Here is a 20,562-nt window from a genome sequence, read left to right as displayed (position 1 = left end):
GCCGCCCCTTAATTTCAGCTCCGTCGCGCCGTCGTTCTTCTTAGAAGTGAGTTGGTGGCCGCTGCTTGGTTGTCTCGGCGTAACCTCCATCCTCCGTCTTCGGCGTCGGGTTTGGGTTTGTGACAGACCCGCTAGCCCAGCTCGTAATCTCCTGCCGCCGCCTGGTTTGGCTGTTGGTGGCCGCTGCGAGTGCGGAACCTCGCCGGAAAAGGCCTTCACGGCCTGGTTCCATGGCTGGTCCGGTCTCGTTTGGCCGTGGAAGCTTCTGCCGGCCATGGATTAGTTGTTGCCGGTTCTGTCTTTTCCTTTGACACTGTGGGCAGCCGTTTAAGGTTACGGCAAGGCCGGCCGAGACATTTCCGACCGATGGAGACTGTTGCCGGTGAAGTTCGTCGCCGGCAGTCCCATTTTTCTGATCCGGCAAATCATTATATTCGAACCAAACCCCGCTGCCAGTTTTCGATTCAAACCGAATATTAAATTCTTAATGTCGTTAACGTCGTGTTATTGTAAATATTCGGGAAATTGATGATTTGAGATTTTAATCGAAAATCGTAATTTTACGGGAGAAATTGAACTGGACCAACTCGTATTATTCGTTTTGAGTGCGAGTAATAGTTGTTAACTTTTAGTCGTTTAGATTTGTCGGATTATTTATAATATTCATTTATTAAATTAATTATAGGAATTAGTTTGAGTCGAATCATTGCTCGAGTTAATTGTGATAGACGCTACGACCGACGTTAATAATTTAGTTGAAGTGTGTCTCTGTTCAGTACTAAATTTTCTGTGTTAGTTTTGTTTGTTTGACTTATTTATTGTTAATATGAGAGTATAACTGAATTGTGATTATTAACTATTTAGTATTTATTTGGAAAAAAAAAAGTAATGGGAAAAATGTTGATATGTAGATTCAATTATGAAATGTATTAAGATTATTTGTATATGTAGTCATTACATTCGGATAATGTTAGAATTCGAATTTGTGTTATTTGGATATATATCATTCGGATATGTGTTATTTTAATTGGATCAAACGTAGAATATTGTTATTCCTAGGCTATAAATTATTGTTGTATAGTCATTATTTATTAATTAAAAGCAATTTTAACTAATAATATTGAATGCAGTAGAAAAAAATACCTTTTTAAATTCTTAAAAATTTAAAAATAATCTATATCAGCATTAATTAAAAGTAATCTCAACAATAAATTTTAATTTAAAATCTCATTTTCCTGGGCTAAACGTTTGTTCTTTATCAATTTTACCTTCCTCTTTCAAAGAAACCCTAAGGCGGCATTTGGTTCGTTAGAATATTTATGAGGGAATTGGAATCTATGAAGGAATTGGAATCCAATTCTATATTCTATTTGGTTGGCAGGAAATGGAATTAGAATCCAATTCCATATTTTGTTTGGTTCGTAGATATGTCAGATGAATTTAATTTCAGTAATGTAAAATGAAAGAATTACCCTTCTTGTTTTTTTGCTTTATTTTAGTTTATTTTACAACTTACATGTAGTAATATATTATAAAAAATTAAAAAATAATAAATTTTCATTTTATTAATTAATTATTCATTTCAATAAATTATAAAAATCATACTAATAAACATTATAAGTTAAAATCATCGTAATCAAAATATGTTAATAAGTTACCAAAAGATATAGCAATATTTCGATACATTCCAATCGAAGTATGTTAATTAGTTACAAACAAATATACCAAAAACTATTTTTATTCAATATATGAATTAGAAACTCGACCCGACACAACTCAAAATAATAAAAAAATATTTTTATTCAATAAAAACATTGACTTAATTGAAAAAAAAAATTATATATAGAGGGGTATTATTGTAATTATTCATAAATATATAAGGTAAAATTATATATTTTTTTCGGGTCGGTCCGGTTTTTTTCACCCTAAACCCGAACCCGACCTGACCTGAACCGAATATCACACTTAAAAAAGTCCGACCCGACTCGACCCGAATATCACACTTAAAAAACCCGACCCGAACAAAATAAAGTTTCATCCAACCCGACCCAAAAATATGAATTAGAAATCCGACCCGACCCGAAATAATAAAAAAAAAATTTTATTTAATAAAAACAGTGACTTAATCCGACTCGACCCGAATTATATATATTTTCGGGTCGGTCCGGTTTTTTTCACCCTAAACTCGAACCCGACCCGAATATCACACTTAAAAAAACCCGATCCGACCCGACCAAAATAAAGTTTCACCCGACCCGACCTGACCCGAATATATGAATTAGAAATCCAACCTAACCCTAAATAATAAAAAAATATTTTTATTCAATATATGAATAAGTTATCAAATGATTAATGAGGATGGCATGGTCAAATTTCAATACCCTCCAACAAGGTAATTGAATTCTATCAATTTTTTAATGAAATTCACTTTCCCTCATTTGATGGAATTGAATTCCATAAAAGATTTTAATTCCCTTAAAAAACTTAAATAAAAAATAAGAAAATAGTGAAATTAGATTCCAATTCCCATTTATTCTAAGTATTCATCCAACCAAACGCCACTTAAAAAAGATTTCCGTTAACCTACCCACAACTTGGCCGCCATCAGTTCCGGCGCTTTCTAAAATTTAATTATTAAGGACATATAAATTAGCAATTATTTAAAGAGTAGTAATCAGATTTTCTAGCTAGTCCTAACTTGAATAAGCTATTTGATTTGTCGCCCAGGTTTTGGGATCTACTGTCGAGATGCCTTCAAAGTTCAAGAAGCAATCAAAGACGCCCTCTAAACACTCAAATTCTGACCCGTCTTTTCCACAGACACCGTCACTTACTTTTGTAGATGCACAAGTTGATGAAGAAGATCTTAGGGGCTCTCTTGATGAAGTTTCGAGGCAATATCCTTCTCTTATTGGAAAATCGGCTTTCATTGGCAGAGTTAATCATGTTGACTCTGAAACTAGAAGCTGTAAAATCTGGCTCTCAGAATCTTCTATGGTTGCTTCTTATCTCAGCCCTGGTTCATTAGTATCGGTAATTCACTTTGACCCTTGTAATTTTCTCGGATTGCATCCCCACCCCCATATTCCACCGTCGTCCTTCTATTGAATTTTTATCTAATCCATTGCCAGGTCTCACTTGCTGTTTTAAAAAATAAACATTCAAATTGTTTTCCTCTAAGTTCAGTAACAGATGAATATGCTCTACCTTTTGGTGTTGGTTCAGCCGATGAAACTGTAAAAGAAGTTGGAAACTACTTTGCACTTGCTACAGTTTTTCCCTCTTGTAAGGTTAGAATGACAATCATATGGTAGTCTGACTCTCTTTATATTATATATTCTCCTTTTGCGTATGAATTATTTTCTTCTAAAAAATTAGGTAGACAAACTGCGTTATGAAGTTAAAGAAAGTGGATGGTTCCTCAATTGTTGTAGATGCTTTAAAATTAAATAAAAAATGGATACTTGATATTTCTACAAGGATTCAGTAACTACTCATGGAGATTATGTAGTAGCTTATTTTGCAGAGGGTTTTTTAAGGCGCTGTATTTTGTTAAGGTGAATTGGTGGAATGTCGTATATATTTAACCTGATAAATCTTGGTTTTATATATCATACATTAATCTGTATATTATGGACTTGATGCTGTGTCTTAAATTTCACATTCTTATTTATCAAAAGAAAAAAGACATTTTACCTTCTAAATTTAGGAGATTCCAGTGGTGATACCGTGGAGATTGGATTCTATGCCTTAATTGTATTCTTCCTTTCTTTCTAGGTTTTGAAGAATGGAGTGAGATTGTCTTCAAGCCTTTCATATGCACTGGGTTCTCCCGCTTCTGGCAGCATTGTGTTTGTTTACACAATACAAAGTGAATTTCAAACTGGTCTTATAAATGGGAGCGAAAGGGGACATAACCTAAATGCTAATTGCCTCTCATTGTATAGCTGCCAGCAATTGCATCTAGAGCTAACTTCCAAGAATACAGTAAATACAAACTATGATTTACAATCTAAAATGGAATTCTCGGCTGGAAAAACTCATGATCGATTTGAGAATGGAATAGCATCTTCGCCTAAGACGCCATTGTATCAGCCTAAGCTTAGTTCTCTTCATTCAGCTCAGCTAGATTCACCCTTTTGTGAAGGCTTTGCATCAAATATCTCCAAACCAAATGGTTTATGTGCTGATTCATTTGATGTTAAAGAGATACTAAGGGATAAAAGTTCTAAGAAACTCCTAGAGACATGTGCTACTTCATGGTTGTATTCACGTAATCTATTTCGTGGAAATATTGTGGCAATTCCAATACTTTCGGAGTTTTGCATTTTCCGTGTGATAGGTGCTGGTATCAGTAATCAGGATTTGACGAAGGGAAATCATCAAAGTTTGGCCCCACAAACTCTTGAACCGATGGTGCATGTGAATAGTGCTTTTGTTGTTGACCACAATACTAAAGTATACTTATGTTCATCATCGGATTTGTCTTATGAAAATCAATTTGAAAGACCTTCGCCGTGTGTGCAACATGACCTTGGAGATGTGAAAACCATTGTGGAGCATGATATTCTAGAACTCGGTGGCTTGTCTAAAGAATATGAAATATTGAATGAAGTCATTTTCTCATCGATGAATAATGTTATGTCAAGGTAAATGATATAAATTTGCTCTTCTTGTTTACTTTTTGGAACTAATAGTATTATTCTATTCTGTGATGGCTTCTTGTTTCCATGTAAATACAAAATTGGATGTTGAAACATTCATTACAATGAAGATTAGGCAAGTTTTAATGCGCAGAATGTATTTATTGGTATAAAGGTAAATTACAGAGGATCAGATTTTGCTCCAGCTGGTTAGCATCAGACTCTAGAACTTGTTTTACATGTTTTTGACTTAAATTTGGTCCATGATAAGGTGAAGTAATCACGTGAATGAGATTATGGGGGCTAGACAGTTAAGCCTGGGACCTAGAATTTATATATTCTGTGGGTTTTTATTTCTATAACAGGGAAAATATTCTCTCTTTTTTATTTTTTCAATTGAATGTGTCATTTTCTGTTTTTAAGCAGTAAAGTATTGTTATTTTTGTCAGATATTATCTGATGCATTCATTCACAACTACCTCTTTTTCTTTGTTTTTTTTCTCATTTGTTTCACATAGCAAACATTACAATGATGATGACTAATGTAATTGTTTTAGATTTGGTTTGCGAACTATAAAAGGAGTACTTCTTCATGGTCCACCTGGAACGGGAAAGACTTCTTTGGCACGGCTATGTGTCCGTGATGCTGGTGTTAGCTTCTTCTGTGTTAATGGACCTGAGATTGTTAGTGAATATCATGGAGAAAGTGAGCAAGAATTGCTCAAAGTTTTTGAGTCAGCTAAACAGGCTGCACCTTCCGTGGTTAGATTTTTTTGTTGTCAAACATGATAGTTTTGTTAACTTCTATTCTATGTGCTTTGCAACTCTATGCTTAAGTCGTTGAGATTTGAGACACCTTGAAGATGATGAACAAAAAAATAATGGATGTAAGATGTGGTAGCAAAATGTTAACATGTCAATTTTAACACCTCGGTTTTTATCTTTTGAAGAAAAATATTAAAGGTTTATGTTTTCTAGGGCTTATTGCATAGCTTCTATGCTTCTTAAATGCAACCTAACTGACAGTTCCTCTATGTAGGTGTTCATTGACGAGTTAGATGCCATAGCTCCTGCACGGAAAGAAGGAGGTGAACATCTATCCCAAAGAATGGTTGCTACTTTGTTGCATTTGATGGATGGGGTTAGTACAACTGATGGAGTACTTGTCATTGCCGCCACCAACAGGCTTGATAGCATTGAGCCTGCACTTAGACGACCTGGAAGATTTGACAGGGAACTTGAGATAGGTAAGAAGATTTTGTCTTTGATATTAAATTTTGTTGGAATCCCTAAGATTAAGGACAAATTTCTCACCTTAGTCTTAGTAGTTGCCTTTTTTTTTATATAAAAGTTGAAAGTCTCATTAAAAACTCCCTTCGTATTCGTCCACATACTAAGAAGTATGTTAACGAACATTGGAAGGAAGAAAAGAGTACCTCATAGTTTATTAAGAATAATACCCAATACATATGAAAACACGGAATCTACTCATATGGAGAAACACACCATTACAACAAACCAGAAACACCTAAAACTCTCACATCCTCAACCAAAAAACCCCATCGACAATCACCCTATTTCTAAGTTACACCTCCAACAAAAGGAAAAAAACAACGCAAAAGAACATAACACAAAAGAAAACCAACACCTGCAACCATTTAAACTAAATCAAAGCCCCAATTGAAGAAATGAGATCTAATGAGTATCGACTTCGTCAGGGACCCAAGACTTTGGTTTGAAGGAAGGCTCAATTTCATGCACTATGATTTTGAAGGAGTTAGCATCGACCTTCAACTCCAACGACTCATCAATTCTCACATGAGCCTTTGTGAGGATTTGAATTTTTGCCCGATCAAAAGATGATGGTGAGTGACAGCTTTCGTCGATTGCTAATAAATTACCCCACTTATCTGCAATGTTTTTGAAAGTATCTCAATTCCAAGCGTGAAAAGGAACTCCCTCTTAAACTAACCACACTTGACGACACTCCACCACCAGACTTTTTGACCAAGCTTCAACTCTGGAGAACCACTTTGCGAGTCTCTGATTTATCGTTCTTCACCTTTCTCAATGAAGCAGTCTTCAAAAATCATTAGTACTGCATTTCCAGCAGCTCTCATTAACGAGAAACCAGTGAGGCATTTGGCTTGCATTTGATTAGCGAGATTACCGATTTTGATAAATTCCTTGCACCACCCCACTAGACATTTACTCAACACGTGAAGTTTATCTTCGTCCATAACACCTTCAACTTCACAATGATTATTCCTCGAAACAACTTTCATCCCCGACTTGAGGTGAATAGTTGTCGAGGTCTTTCTCCAAAAAGACTGTCGAGGTTTAAATTTAGCCAAAGAAACACTAATTTTGCTGTCGTCAATATGAGAACCATTCATTTCTGAGATCGCTTTTCTTGCTTCTTCGATTGTTGCAAAACGAATAAACCCAAAACGAACCCCTTTTGAATTTCTTTTGTTAGGAATGAAACCATCAATTACTCGACTGTGAGTGCAAAATAAAGATTCAAACCTCTTCTAATGGATCTTCTTTGGTAAGTTTTCGATAAATAACGTGTAGCAACCACTTCTGTACCCATTACGGATTTTTTGTTGACATTCCTTCCACCAATTATGAAACCCGATTCTCCTCCTTGCTACTACATAAGACTTTTTTTCATCGGAATACCCCTTTGTGGTGAACTCCTTGCTAGTAGTTTCCTTGTAAAGTAGGAACTAATTTAGTTACTGATTCTTAGGAATTTTATTGATTTTTAGTGATTACTTCCTTATGTGTACTTAGTTCTCTCTATAAAGGTTGTAAATTACTTGGTGAATGATAACAACCTTCTTTCTAAGTTTGTTTATGGCATCAAAGCGTTAGGATTATTCCGATTCATCTCTTTCGATCCTTCTCTTTCAACTCTGATTTCCCTCTAAAAAATGCCTCCCTTTTCCTCCCATGGTTGACGAAACCCAGTTCGATTCTGGAACTTCACAAGTTCCTCCAAATACCAATTAGGTAGCCACTCAAGGTGACCTTAACTCCCCCTTTATAATCACAAATCATCGTCTTGATGGGAAAAACTTCTTACAATGGTTTCAATCCATTCTCATGGTGATTTGTGATCGTGGAAAACTATGATACAACAATAGAGACATCCCACGACCAACCATAGAAGATCTTACTTATTCTGCATGGGAGCTCAACAACTCAATTGTAATGGCTTGGCTAATCAACTTGATGGAGAGCCACATAAGTCGTACTTATCTTCTTTTCAATACTGCGAAAGATACGTGGGATGCAGTTAAGAACTACTCCGTTTTGGGAAATGCTTCTCAAGTATTTGAGATCAAACTCAAATTAAAAGATACTCGACAAGGGACGCTGCGAAGTAACTCATTACTACAACAATATGAAGATCCTATGGCAAGAACTCGACGTGTATTATGAGGTTGACTGGGGTGAAGGCTTGGAACACTCCAAGTTTATGACACATCTCAACAAGGAACGACTCTATGAGTTCCTAGCAGGATTGAACCGAGAGATGGATGAAGTCCGCGGGCTTATTTTGGGCATAACTCCTCTACCAACTATTGGTTAAGCATTTGTAGAAGTTCGAAGGGAGGAAAATCAGCGTCGAGTCATGATGGGAAACATAAAGAAATCTAAAACTGTGACAACCTTGGTCACTGTCCGGTTGAAACTTCTACCCTCATCTCCAAGGGACCACAATTACAGAAAAACTGAGTTGTAAATGATGCAGGGTCAACTCGTCCATGGTGTAATCACTGCAACTGTGTTGGTCATACAATGGAAAAATGCTTTAAACTCCATGGTTATCCTAGAAAAAAACCAAAAGGATAACAAGACTGCAATGATGACCTTTAATATCTCTAATGTTGCAAATGATGCTCTCGATGTTCTCCTGACCAAAACCCAACTTGAGACCCTTCATAAGTTGCTTGGTACTTCTAATGCGCATGGATCTCTAGCTACCCAAGGTACTGCCCTCAACATTGGCTTTGAATCTAACAACCATTCCTCCTCTTGGGTACTCGATTCAGGTGCTTCCGATCACATAACAAGTAACTTTCAAACCTATACACCGTACCGTGATCAGTCCCGAATCCACATAGTTGATGGCTCTTATTCACGGGTGGCTGGAGTGGGGAAAATACAACTAACAGAGAATTTTTCTCTTGATAAAGTCCTACATGTCCCAAACTTGTCCTGCAATTTACTTTCAATCATCAAACTTATCAAGGATGAAAACGTTCTTGCTGAATTTTTGCATTTGGTTGTTTGGTACAAGATTAGAAACCGAGGAGGAGGATTTTTTTTTATAAGAAGTGGAGGCCTCATTAAAAAAACCCTCATGATTAATCGAACACCAAACGGTGTTTCTTAATCAGCGGAAGGAGGAAAAGAGTGCCTCAAAATTCATTAATAAGAAAAGATTACATAAAGGTTAAAACAAACAATCCCCTTACAAACAACCCAAAAAACACCAAAACACCCAGTGAACATTTTTAAATCTTGCCCATGCTAGTGCACCTACCACCTACGTGAAGGGTTGATGCCCATACCAATATGCTACACCCCAAACACAAGTACATAACACCCAACAGCCCTACATCCCACATGCAGCTCGATTCCCCATCACCCATGCCCTGCTGCTCCACTAGCACACAAACCTTGGTTGCTGCCCATCCTCCACCGAGCAAACCCATACCTTGCCCATACCTTGCTGCCAAAAACACATCTACCAACAGCTCTAAAAAGACAAACCTGACATAAAGCCAAAGTATGGCCCGAAATACAACACAATACATCAAATAGACGCCAACAAAACAGCTAACACAAACCATATAAGTCAAATTCAAACATTACAACCATGAGCTTCCGCACGATAATAGATGAACAAAACAAAACTTCGAAAAAACTCTATCCACCAATCCGAATTGTCGGCTGAGACCATCCGAACTTTCAGCTCCAAACAATAAGCATGATGCAGATCACCTGAAACTTCTACTACTTCCCCTACCATAGTCTTCCGAAATCAGATACACTACTGAACCATTAGACTCACAACCCAATTCTTTCCCAAACTGCAAGGAATCGATCGCATCCTTCTGTTGGGACTGCCCCAATGCTAGAAAGTCAGAATCATATATGAATCTGCCTTCAATAATAAACACCTATTCCTCCCGCTACACCTTACTCTAATGGCTCTTGATATTGTTAAAGTTGATGATGTACTCTATGTTTGGAATAAAGACAGAGGATTGGCTCAATCCACTTCAAAAGATGACACAATTATGTTATGTCACCGTAGACTAGGGCATCCAAACTTTTTGTACTTGAAGAAACATTTTCCACTATTATTTCGAAATAAAAGTGTTAGTTCCTTGAAGTGTGAGATTTGCCAATTATCCAAACATACCCGTGTACAATACCCATTAAAACCATATATACAATCCCAACCTTTTTCATTAATCTACAATGACCTATGGAGAGCCAGTCGAGTGAAGAATGTTACGGGGCTAGGTGGTTTATAACTTTCATTGATGATCACACTAGGGTCTGTTAGTTTACCTTCTCTAAGAAAAATCTGAAATGCTCAAAATATTCCAAAACTTTCACTCAATGGTTCAAACCCAATTTAATTCTACCATACATACTCTCCACACTGACAATGGGAGAGAATATTTTAACTCTATCCTAAGTCCTTATCTCTTTGACCAAGGAATCGTTCACCAAAGCTCTTGTCCTGACACTCATCAACAAAACGGGATCTCCGAGAGAAAAAACCGACATCTACTTGTTGTAGCTCGAGCCCTCGTGTTTACCATGGGTGTACCAAAATATTTGTGGGGAGAGGTTGTCCTTACTGTCTGCTATCTCATAAACCGACTACCATCAAAAGTTCTAAATCTCCAAACACCTCTAAGTACCCTTCAAAAGGCTTTTCCCTTATTTCGTGTTCCTAATCTACCACAAAAAATATTTGGTTGCAAAACCTTTGTCCATAATCATCAACTCAATCAATCCAAACTTGATCCTCGAGTCCACACTTGCGTCTTCATTGGCTATTCCCCGCACAAAAAGGCTACAAATGTTATTTACCAACCTTACACCGAATGTATGTCTCTCAGGACGTTACCTTTTTTTAGAATGAACCATATTTTGCAAAATCTCATCTTCAAGGGGAGACACTCAATGAAGATGAGTCCCTTAATATCCTTCTCATTATACCACCTGATCCTACCACTACTACCACAAACAAACCTAATAACTAGGATGCCATTGTAATCCCAAATTTAGACACTATTTCATCTGTGCAGCAGGAAATTAACATGGTTGATCACACCACTAGGGAGCAACAACCACCTGATCTAGGAAGACAACAAGAACAGGCTCCAGAAATTCGTCTAAAAGTACGGGTTTACTCTCGGCGGGGGTATCCTCATGAAACTGATACAGTAGTGCTAATTTCATCCCCAACCGAGGACTGTTCTGAACAAAAGTCTCTCCTCAATCTCCATCCATCTATCTTCCAATTGCAATTCGAAAGGGTACAAGGTGCTGCACTCAACACCCTATATCTCGGTTTGTGTCCTATGGAAACTTGTCTAAGTCTTACAAAACTCGTGTCTAATGTTGATTATGTAGAAACTCCAAAAAATATAGAAGAAGCTCTTGAATCAAATGAGTGGAGGCAAGCTGTGATGGAAGAAATGAAGGCACTAAAAAGCAATGAAACTTGGGAAGTCTCGGATCTACCTGAAGAAGACAGTGGGGTGCAAATGGATCTTCACTACAAAATTTAAACCCGATGGTAGTATTGATCGACACAAGGCTCGGCTTGGGGCTAAGGGATTCACACAAACCTATGGCCTTGACTACGATGAGACGTTTGCACCGGTTGCCAGGTTAAACACCATTCGAGTTCTTCTATCCCTAGTGGTCAACTTGGATTGGCCATTGAATCAATTGGATATAAAAAATGCATTCCTCAATGGAGAATTAATTGAGAAAGTGTACATGGATTTCCCACCCGAGTTTGAAGAAAGGAAGGGCAAAGTGTGTAAGTTGAAAAAGTCCTTATATGGGCTGAAGCAATCTCCAAGGGTGTGGTTCAGTCGATTTGTCAAAGCTATGATCAGTAGAAGTTATGTTCAAGGACAAGCCGACCACACCATGTTTTATAAACACTCGGAAAGTGGAAAATGTTGCATCCTAATTGTTTATGTGGACGATATAATATTAACAGGAGATGATTCAAGCGAAATTGAGAAGCTAAAAGAGTTCCTTAGTGCATAATTCAAACTCAAGGACTTGGGGAATCTTAAATACTTCCTTGGAATGGAGATAGCAAGGTCTAAGGCAGATATTTCCATCTCCCAAAGAAAGTATGTTCTTTGTCTACTATCTGAAGTCGGTTTGTTGGGTTGCAAACCAGCCAAAACTCCTATGGAATTTAATCTTAAATTGGGAACTGATAATGATGGAGAAGAAGTTGACAGGGGGAGATATCAACGACTAGTAGGGAGACTTATCTACCTATCTCACACCCGTCCAGACATAGCCTTCGGTGTGAGTGTTATCAGTCAGTACATGCATGCTCCAAGGGAGAAGTGCCTGGAAGCTGCGTACAGGATATTAAGGTATCTAAAAAGGACTCCTAGTAAAGGCATACATTTCAAGAAAACTACCAACCGAAATGTGGAAGTATACACTGATGCAGACTGGGCAAGGTCTGTTAATGATAGACGTTCTACAAGTGGTTACTGTAGCTATGTTTGGGGTAACCTTGTGACGTGGAGAAGCAAAAAACAATTTGTTGTAGCACGCAGCAGTGCAGAAGCAAAGTATCGAGCACTATCCCATGGTATATACGAAAGAATCTGGGTACAAAGACTAATGGGAGAACTAAAAGTGCCCTACACCAGACCTATAAAGATGTATTGTGACAACCAGGAAGCTATCAGCATACCTCATAATCTTGTACACCACGATCGCACCAAACATGTGGAAATAGACCGCCACTTTATCAAAGAGAAAATTAACTTTGGAGAAGTGTCCATCACCTACCTACCTACTAGACAAAAAGTTGCAGACTTGTTAACCAAAAGTTTGAGCAGAAACATGTTTGAGGAACTTATTGGCAAGCTGGGTTGGATAAATATCTACACTCCAACTTGAGGGGGAGTGTTGGAATCCCTATGATTAAGGACATATTTCTTACCTTAGTCCTAGGAGTTGCCTTGTAAAGTAGGAACTAATTTAGTTACTGATTCTTAGGAACTTTACTGATTTTTTGGGACTACTTCGTTATGTGTACTTAGTTCTCTCTATAAAGCATGTAAATTACTTGGTGAATGATAACAACCTTCTTTCTAAGTTTGTTCGAATTTCATAACCTTGATAATATTTCTTCATGGTAGTTCTATTCTTACATTCATGTGATATAAATTACAACATTTACGCCATCACAAATTCCACTTATTTTTTATGATGTTATCACGAACTGATTTGTCAGGATAAAATCTAAGGCAGATATAATTTAATTGAAATAAAGCAGTTGCGGTTAACTCTTCTTTACTTTCCTCTAAGGTTGCTTGGAGGAAGAAATAGAAAGCTACTCGAGTTTAGATATGTCTCTTACCGTCTTAAAATATCTAAGAAATAAATGAATATAGCTAATATTCAGGTCTGTGAACTCTAAGTGCACTATACGATGTTCAAGGAAGTCTGTGGAACCATAAATGAACTTAGAATAATAAGTTTGTTTTGCTTCTTTTGTTGTCCATCCAATCGATGCAAATACAAGTGGCAAATCTTCTTCCCTTCTTTCTGATGTGCTATATTGATAATTTAAATGTAGGCGTGCCATCTCCAAAGCAACGACTAGATATACTGCACACTCTTCTCAGAAAAATCGACCACAACATTTCAGATATTCAAGTTCAGCAACTTGCCATGGTTACACATGGTTTTGTGGGTGCTGATCTAGCTTCACTTTGTAATGAGGCAGCCCTAGTTTGTCTTAGGCGTTACGTTAAATTTAAAGATTCTTCATCTTGCAAATTGCCTGATTCTGCTGAGGCAGTCTTACAAACAACAGCTAGTATCCATAACGGCATTGACAATATTTCTGAAGGGACGTCTTTGGTGAAAGAAAATTGCCTGCTAAGAGTGGTGTTTGAAGATTTTGAAAAGGCCAGGATGAAAGTGAGACCGAGTGCCATGCGTGAGGTATGACTAAGATATAATTGTTGTTTGGGGAAATATTTTGTTGCCATTTTTTCAAGGCTACTGATCTCTACTACTGCAAGGACAACACCAAAAACAGTTTCTGTGCACAATTTTATGCTTTCAGCATTGTTTTGAAATATTAACTAAAAAGGATTGAAGTTATAACTTCTTAGAATTGCTAGTTGATTTATTTTTACAAAATTTTATGACTAAGATATAACTGTTTTTTAGCGTGAGGTATGACCTTTGTTCTGTGCTTGTAGATCATACTTGAAGTTCCAAAAGTTAATTGGGAAGATGTTGGTGGTCAAAGGGAGGTCAAAACTCAGTTGATAGAAGTTGTTGAATGGCCTCAAAAACACCAGGATGCATTTAAGAGGATTGGCACGCAGCCTCCCACAGGGGTGTTGATGTTTGGACCTCCTGGTTGTAGCAAAACCCTCGTGGCTCGTGCTGTGGCTTCAGAAGCTGGATTAAACTTTCTAGCAGTGAAAGGTCCAGAACTTTTCAGCAAATGGGTTGGTGAATCTGAGAAGTCAGTAAGATCTCTTTTTGCAAAGGCGAGGGCAAATGCTCCATCAATCATATTTTTTGATGAAATTGATAGCCTCGCCGTTGTTCGTGGGAAGGATACTGATGGGGTTTCAGTTTCAGATAGGGTCATGAGTCAACTTCTTGTTGAGTTGGATGGTTAGTACTAGACGTGAAGCATTAGTTCCCCTCTTATATTAATGGTGCTCTTGCTTGTCTTCGCTGTTTCTTTTTACGAATGCATCTTTGGAGCTTTGCTTATATCTAGATTATTTTAATTTAAAGCATGTTCAGTTTGATTTAGCCTTCCATCAGGAGACTCCATCTGTCCTATTTGGATTATAACTGTAATGTATCTTGTTTGCTCGTATGTGATAAAACAATTTAGTTTTCTTTCTTTTCAAATATACTGACTGGATTGAAACTCTTGTTGATCTAGGCTTGCATCAGAGAGTTGATGTTATGGTAATTGCAGCCACTAATAGACCAGACAAGATTGACCCTGCACTTTTAAGACCAGGTCTTTTCTCTCACCCATTCCATCCACTCTTGATATAGAAGAGAAAGCACAGCTAATTTTACAACTTTATAATAGACTAATATTTGTAACATGAACATGATTACTTCCTAATATATAACAACGATTCATGCAGGACGTTTTGATCGACTGCTATATGTTGGACCGCCAAATGAGAATGACCGTGAAGATATATTTCGTATCCATTTGCGCAAAACTCCTTGCAGCTGTGATGTCATCTTAAAAGAGCTTGCTTATCTCACGGAGGGCTGTACTGGTGCTGATATATCATTGATTTGCCGAGAGGCAGCTGTCATAGCTCTTGAGGTTTGTGAGTCTAAGCTTGGTTTTCTGAACGTTTCTCACCATTGTCGATTTAACATTAATTTGCAATCAGGAGAGCCTTGATGCTGAAGAAGTAACAATGTGCCATTTGAAAGCTGCAATCAGACGAGCACGACCATCGGAAATTCAGTTGTATCAAGAGCTATCAACAAAATTTGAAAGGCTTGTTTCTTCCAGCTCTGTAGAAAACAAATTAGGATCTCAACAGTGCTCAACTGGATTGACCGGTTTCACCTTATGGTAAACATTTCTTTTACTTTATTTCTCTGCATCATGTCATTGTGATTGATTAGCTGTGATGTATCTTTCCCTAACAGAAAATCTCAGCATTTGAAACAGACTTAAATGCTCCATTGCAGCCTAAGCTATGCACTTTTTACCAAGTTGCCCCCTAAAGTATTTTTCGGGATGTTTTGCCCATTGAAGTTTAAATCGTTACCTCATTCTCTCCAAACCGTTAATTTTGTTAAAAAATACAAGGGCAAATTACATATTTAGTCACTGAACTATTTATGTGGTTCTGTTTTGGTCACCTAACTATTTTTTATTTTAAAATCATCACTAATTTTTTTTCCGTTTTAGTCACCCAATCGATTCAATTTATTTTTTAAATTTGTAACATATAAGAATTCATTTTTATCACATTTTTTACTCAACACAAATTTAATTTATAATAATAAATATTATTATAATGTAGTCTTTGATGCTTTTTGATGTTTCCTTTTTATTTCTGTTTTTGGGTAGTTGCCTTCCCTTTTTCTCTTGACCGGTGCTTACTTGGTTTTAATGCTGGCGTTCTAATGTTCGTCTCTTTATTTATTTGTTTTGCCATCTGTGCCTCCCATATATATACATCTGAATTTAGTGATTTAGACCTAAATAAAGCTTCCCCCCAACGTTGATTAAAGAGGATGCACCTTAAATTGATAAGAAAATAAAGAACAGTGCCATTAGATTTCTGGGGTGGGAAGTTAGAAACTTTAAATGTTAGGTTCTGAACCACTTGCCGCTGATGAATTCAGAGCAAAATCTTCCGGTAGATTTACTTCCTGAATGCATGGAAATTTATATCCAATAATGTCGTCTTTTCTTTTTATGCTTCCTTGGTTGTGTTGAGATGCCATGTAATAAGCATTGAGAATGCACGTGAATGTGGACTAGCGAAAGTCCGAATGGAAGTAATTTTGTTCTATTGTTCTGGTTTGGTTTCATGAAAATGGTTGACCTATAGTAGTTAACTTGAGGAGAATGTCAAGCTTCTAGAATTTATGTTGTGTTAGAATTTATGTTATGTTGTGTTAGAATTTTGTAGTCATTTACATTGTTGACTACTCCATGGATAATGTGATATTCACCTTTGTTCAGTGTATTTCTGGTACTTAGTTCTTCACCTCTTCTTGTTCCATACAAGAAATGCATTTATGTCTCCTTTTGTCTTGGTAGTTTCATACAACAGAATGGAAGGCACCTTTGTTTTCTTTACTACTAGGTGAAAGAAAGATATTTATATCAAGCATATTTGTTTTACTGTGATTTACTGGGATAGGGTGAAAATTGAATGTTGATAAGCTATTTCTTCTTCTTTATTATTATAAATTAAATTTATATGTCGAGTAAAACAATATGTGATAAAAATGAATTCTTACATATTATAAATTTTAAAAAATAAATTGAATCGGGTAACCAAAACGAAACAAAAAATTAAGTTTAGTGATGATTTTGAAATAAAAATAGTTGGGTGACCAAAACAAAATTGCATAAGTAGTTCAGTGATTAAATATGTAATTTGCTCTTATGTTTTTTAACAAGGTTAAAGGTTTGGTTGACCAAAACAAAATTGCGTAAGTAGTTCAGTGAATCAAAACTTAAGTTTAGTGATGATTTTGAAATAAATATGTAATTCCTCCAAAGGACAGATGAGTGTTGTTTGAAGTTGCAATATGTGAGCTTAGTTTTTGTTTTGGTTGGGTTTGATGAAATCTAAGTAATTGAATGATTTGGTTTGTTGTGTTAATAATTCAGGAAGGCCGTCTCAGTTATCTGCATAGGAGCCGTCATAGGTATCAAGTCCGCCCAGTTGCTGTGGAAACAAAAGAGTCATTATTTTTGAGTTAGTTTTGATGGAGTGAAACACAATTTTGACTTATGCAAACACTGTGTCTATTAAATTATATTTATCCAATTGTTTTGTGCTTCAAATTTCAATTTCCAAAAGAAATGTGCCAAAGTACTTGAAGTTCCAACTTAAATTTTCACTGAAAATGTACGAACTAATTTATCTTAGTGGTTAAAGGAATTGTTTTTGTCCCTAGAGGTTATGAGTTCGAGCATCAATAATTGTAGCAGAGTGATTAAGCGTTTAATGTTAAATAATTGAGAGTATTTAGAACGGATATCACTTGTTATCACTTTAGTTTAATAAAAAAAAAATCACTGAAAATATCTTACCCCACATGTTATGTTCTGATGAAATTGCCTAATTTTCCCTGATTATGATGATTTCCATTTGGTTATTGAGCAACCATTTGATGTCAATGACTTTAATTGCACCGTAACAACATGGATATATTACTCAGTTAAGATCAAATATTAGAAGGGGGTAAATTATTTAAATTTAAAATGGTAACTTATTAAAATTTAGAGGGTAAAAGTTTAAATTGGAATAAAGTATTGTTTTTGTATTTTGAGTTATTTATGGGAACATATGAAAATTGTTATCTTCTTTTAACTTTTATTAATTTTGGATTATCGATTTTTTTTCAAAAATAATAATTTACTTTATCGATTTATAACATTTTAATTATTAAGATTTTAATTTACTACTATCATCATTCACTATCGACCGTCATCATCAACGACAGTTGAATTTTAATAATTTCAATTCACTTTTTTTTTTTTTTGCTTCCTGAACTTGAATAATGATGTTCGTTTCATAAAAATATACCAAACCTTATAAATATAACATTAAACCCTCAACTTCTTTTAAAATTAAAATTAATATATTTTAAAAAATAAGTACAATATATATATATATATATATATATATTATAATCAAATATGGTTTTTTTATGACTTTTATAGCATGTGAATTTTCTTCAAACCAAATATTTATAATTAATTAAGTGTACATGTCTTGTTTCTTTCATTCAAGTTAACTTCGTAAAATTAGGGGCAATAGCTACTTTAAATATGCGTTATGCACGATCCTTTTGTGGGGATCAACCCGTCTCCTAGTTTTCTTTTTAACTGTCATTCTAAATATCAAAGGCCTTTTGTTTTTATAGTAGTAGTGGATTTTGTTGCGTGTGTTATTTTAGGGCAAAAATTACGAAACGTTCAACGTTTTCTTACTTCTGTTGTTGGATTTTTTGGCCCTCTTATGCAGTTGCATGGCGATTTGTGTAAGACAATTTTAGCAAATTTTCACCCTCTTGAATTTTACCATGGATAAACTCTATAAATTAGCAGAGGTGAATTTGGATTAATTCTCGTTTCTGAAATTATCGATTTAAATCATAATAGTTTGCTTATTTTCTAGAACCAAACATGTCCTTAATATTCCCAACACTCATAGCTTCGAGCAGTTGTGTTTGCAGGGTATGTATGTGTTGTCAATTAACTAAGACAATTATGAACATATATTATCTTATAATCATTCTAAACTATTCAAAAATATATTTTATTATAATTTAATAAAATTTCATAATTATTTTATAATTTTTAAAAATTTATTCATTAACCATCTTAAGTCACATGTTATATAATTTATTCATTAACCATTTTATATTTTATGCCTTACACGGCCATCTCCATATCCTGTTGTTCCTCTTTTTCTTTAATTTTTATCTACTTTTTAATAATAATGTTTTCTCTTTACTCTTTTTTTTTTGGTAAAGAGTATCATGGCTATCGGTGTTTTTGAACTTTCGGTGCAAGTTTCTTTTATTGGTCTTCTTCTAGGTCTATGATTCTACATGTTTTCATGGTTGGTTGCTTTTATGATGTTTGGTTTTTTGTTCATTTGTCCATGACGATCCGTTAGTTATCGAATAGCTATGTCGGATAGGATTGTCGTTAAGAGGAAATCGTTTTTTGGTTTGTTCGTTTTGGATACTCTTTAAGTTTTTCTCTTCATGATTGGTGATTGGGGCCGTTGGAGTGATCCGTTTATATACGTCGTTGCCTCAATTGTTTATGTAACGCCCCAAAATACGAGTAAGGAGTTTCGAGTTTGTTCGAATGACCTTTAGAATAATTTTCCCTAGTTATGAAGCTTAGGACCCATTTGGATTTGATTTTGGCTTGAGATGAGCCCAACAAGTTTTAAAAAGGGTGTTTTAACCTTAACTTGAAAGTGGGAGGACCAAATGAGTAATTAACCCAATTATTCAAACAAAGGTTGAAACCCCTTAATTGTTTGATGATATCACGTCTGTTGCATCCTCTTCTTTTTCATCCCATGTTTTGTCTTCTTCCTCTCTTTTTCTTTATCCTTTTCCCTTCCAAGCCAAGCTTAAGCTAGGAACTTTAAAAAAACTCAATCCTCATTTAAGAACTCCAAGATAAGAACTACAAACTTCAATTCAAGCCCCTATTTTCAAGTTTTGGTTAAGTTATCAAAATATGGGTTTAAGTAGGGTTTATGGAACCTTGTGATTCAGTCCGTTTTTTAGAGAGTTTTGGGTTGTAAGAATTATTTCTAGTGTTCCTTTAAGTTTAAGATGAGTTAAAAACTCATTTCCATGGCTTTGATTAGTGCAAGAGCAAGGGGAGAGGTCAAAGGATAGATGTAAGGAAAAACTAGTCCTTGGGTGATTTGGGAACGTGTTTCAATCACCTAGCTTCAAGGTAACACGATTCTAACTTGACCACACTGCATGTAGGTCATCGTATGTGCATTTTGATATGTTTTGTTCATGAGAGCATGCTAGAGTAATTTCATGGCAAGATCATTTTTTGTTGTTTGTAACAATGAAAGATGATAACTTTTAACCTCTAAGATCCTATATAAGACTCTAATAAGCTTTTCTAGTCTTAGGGAAGTGTATGGGTGAGATGAGGAGGCATTTTCGTGCCCAAAATAGGGCATTTTGGTCTGTAGGTATCGGTACTGGAAGAACAGTACTGATTTGTTCTTTGTGAAAGGCAAAAAAAGCATTTTTAAGGGTAAGTATCGATACCCCTTCAAGGAGTATCGATACTGGGGCATTTTTTTGAAAACATCGAAGCCAAATTTGGTATCGATACTCATGGGGAGTATCGATACCT

General features: G+C 35.8%; 1 protein-coding gene across 1 annotated transcript; it reads left to right on the top strand.

Moving 5' to 3' along the window:
* Positions 1–2,698: 2,698 nt before the first annotated feature.
* On the top strand, positions 2,699–17,473 carry LOC120126386 (calmodulin-interacting protein 111-like). The gene is made up of 11 exons (XM_039144597.1): positions 2,699–3,033; positions 3,132–3,290; positions 3,778–4,649; positions 5,201–5,405; positions 5,683–5,890; positions 13,531–13,901; positions 14,165–14,591; positions 14,872–14,952; positions 15,086–15,276; positions 15,347–15,534; positions 17,317–17,473. The coding sequence occupies exons 1-11, from the start codon at positions 2,749–2,751 to the stop codon at positions 17,402–17,404; spliced, it is 3,075 nt and encodes a 1,024-aa protein (XP_039000528.1). The 5' UTR covers positions 2,699–2,748; the 3' UTR covers positions 17,405–17,473.
* The last annotated feature ends 3,089 nt before the right edge of the window (positions 17,474–20,562 follow it).

The sequence above is a fragment of the Hibiscus syriacus genome, unplaced genomic scaffold (assembly GCF_006381635.1).
Source record: "Hibiscus syriacus cultivar Baekdansim isolate YM2019G1 unplaced genomic scaffold, ASM638163v2 tig00110458_pilon, whole genome shotgun sequence".
Lineage (NCBI taxonomy): Eukaryota > Viridiplantae > Streptophyta > Magnoliopsida > Malvales > Malvaceae > Hibiscus > Hibiscus syriacus.
This window is presented reverse-complemented; position numbering and strand designations above follow the sequence as displayed.

Coding starts and splice junctions, on each gene's coding strand:
- LOC120126386 (XM_039144597.1), top strand. CDS start 2,749: ATGCCTTCAAAGTTCAAGAAGCAATCAAAGACGCCCTCTAAACACTCA. Junction 5,891..13,530: donor TGACAGGGAACTTGAGATAG/GTAAGAAGATTT, acceptor ATTTAAATGTAG/GCGTGCCATCTCCAAAGCAA. Junction 15,535..17,316: donor TTGACCGGTTTCACCTTATG/GTAAACATTTCT, acceptor TTAATAATTCAG/GAAGGCCGTCTCAGTTATCT.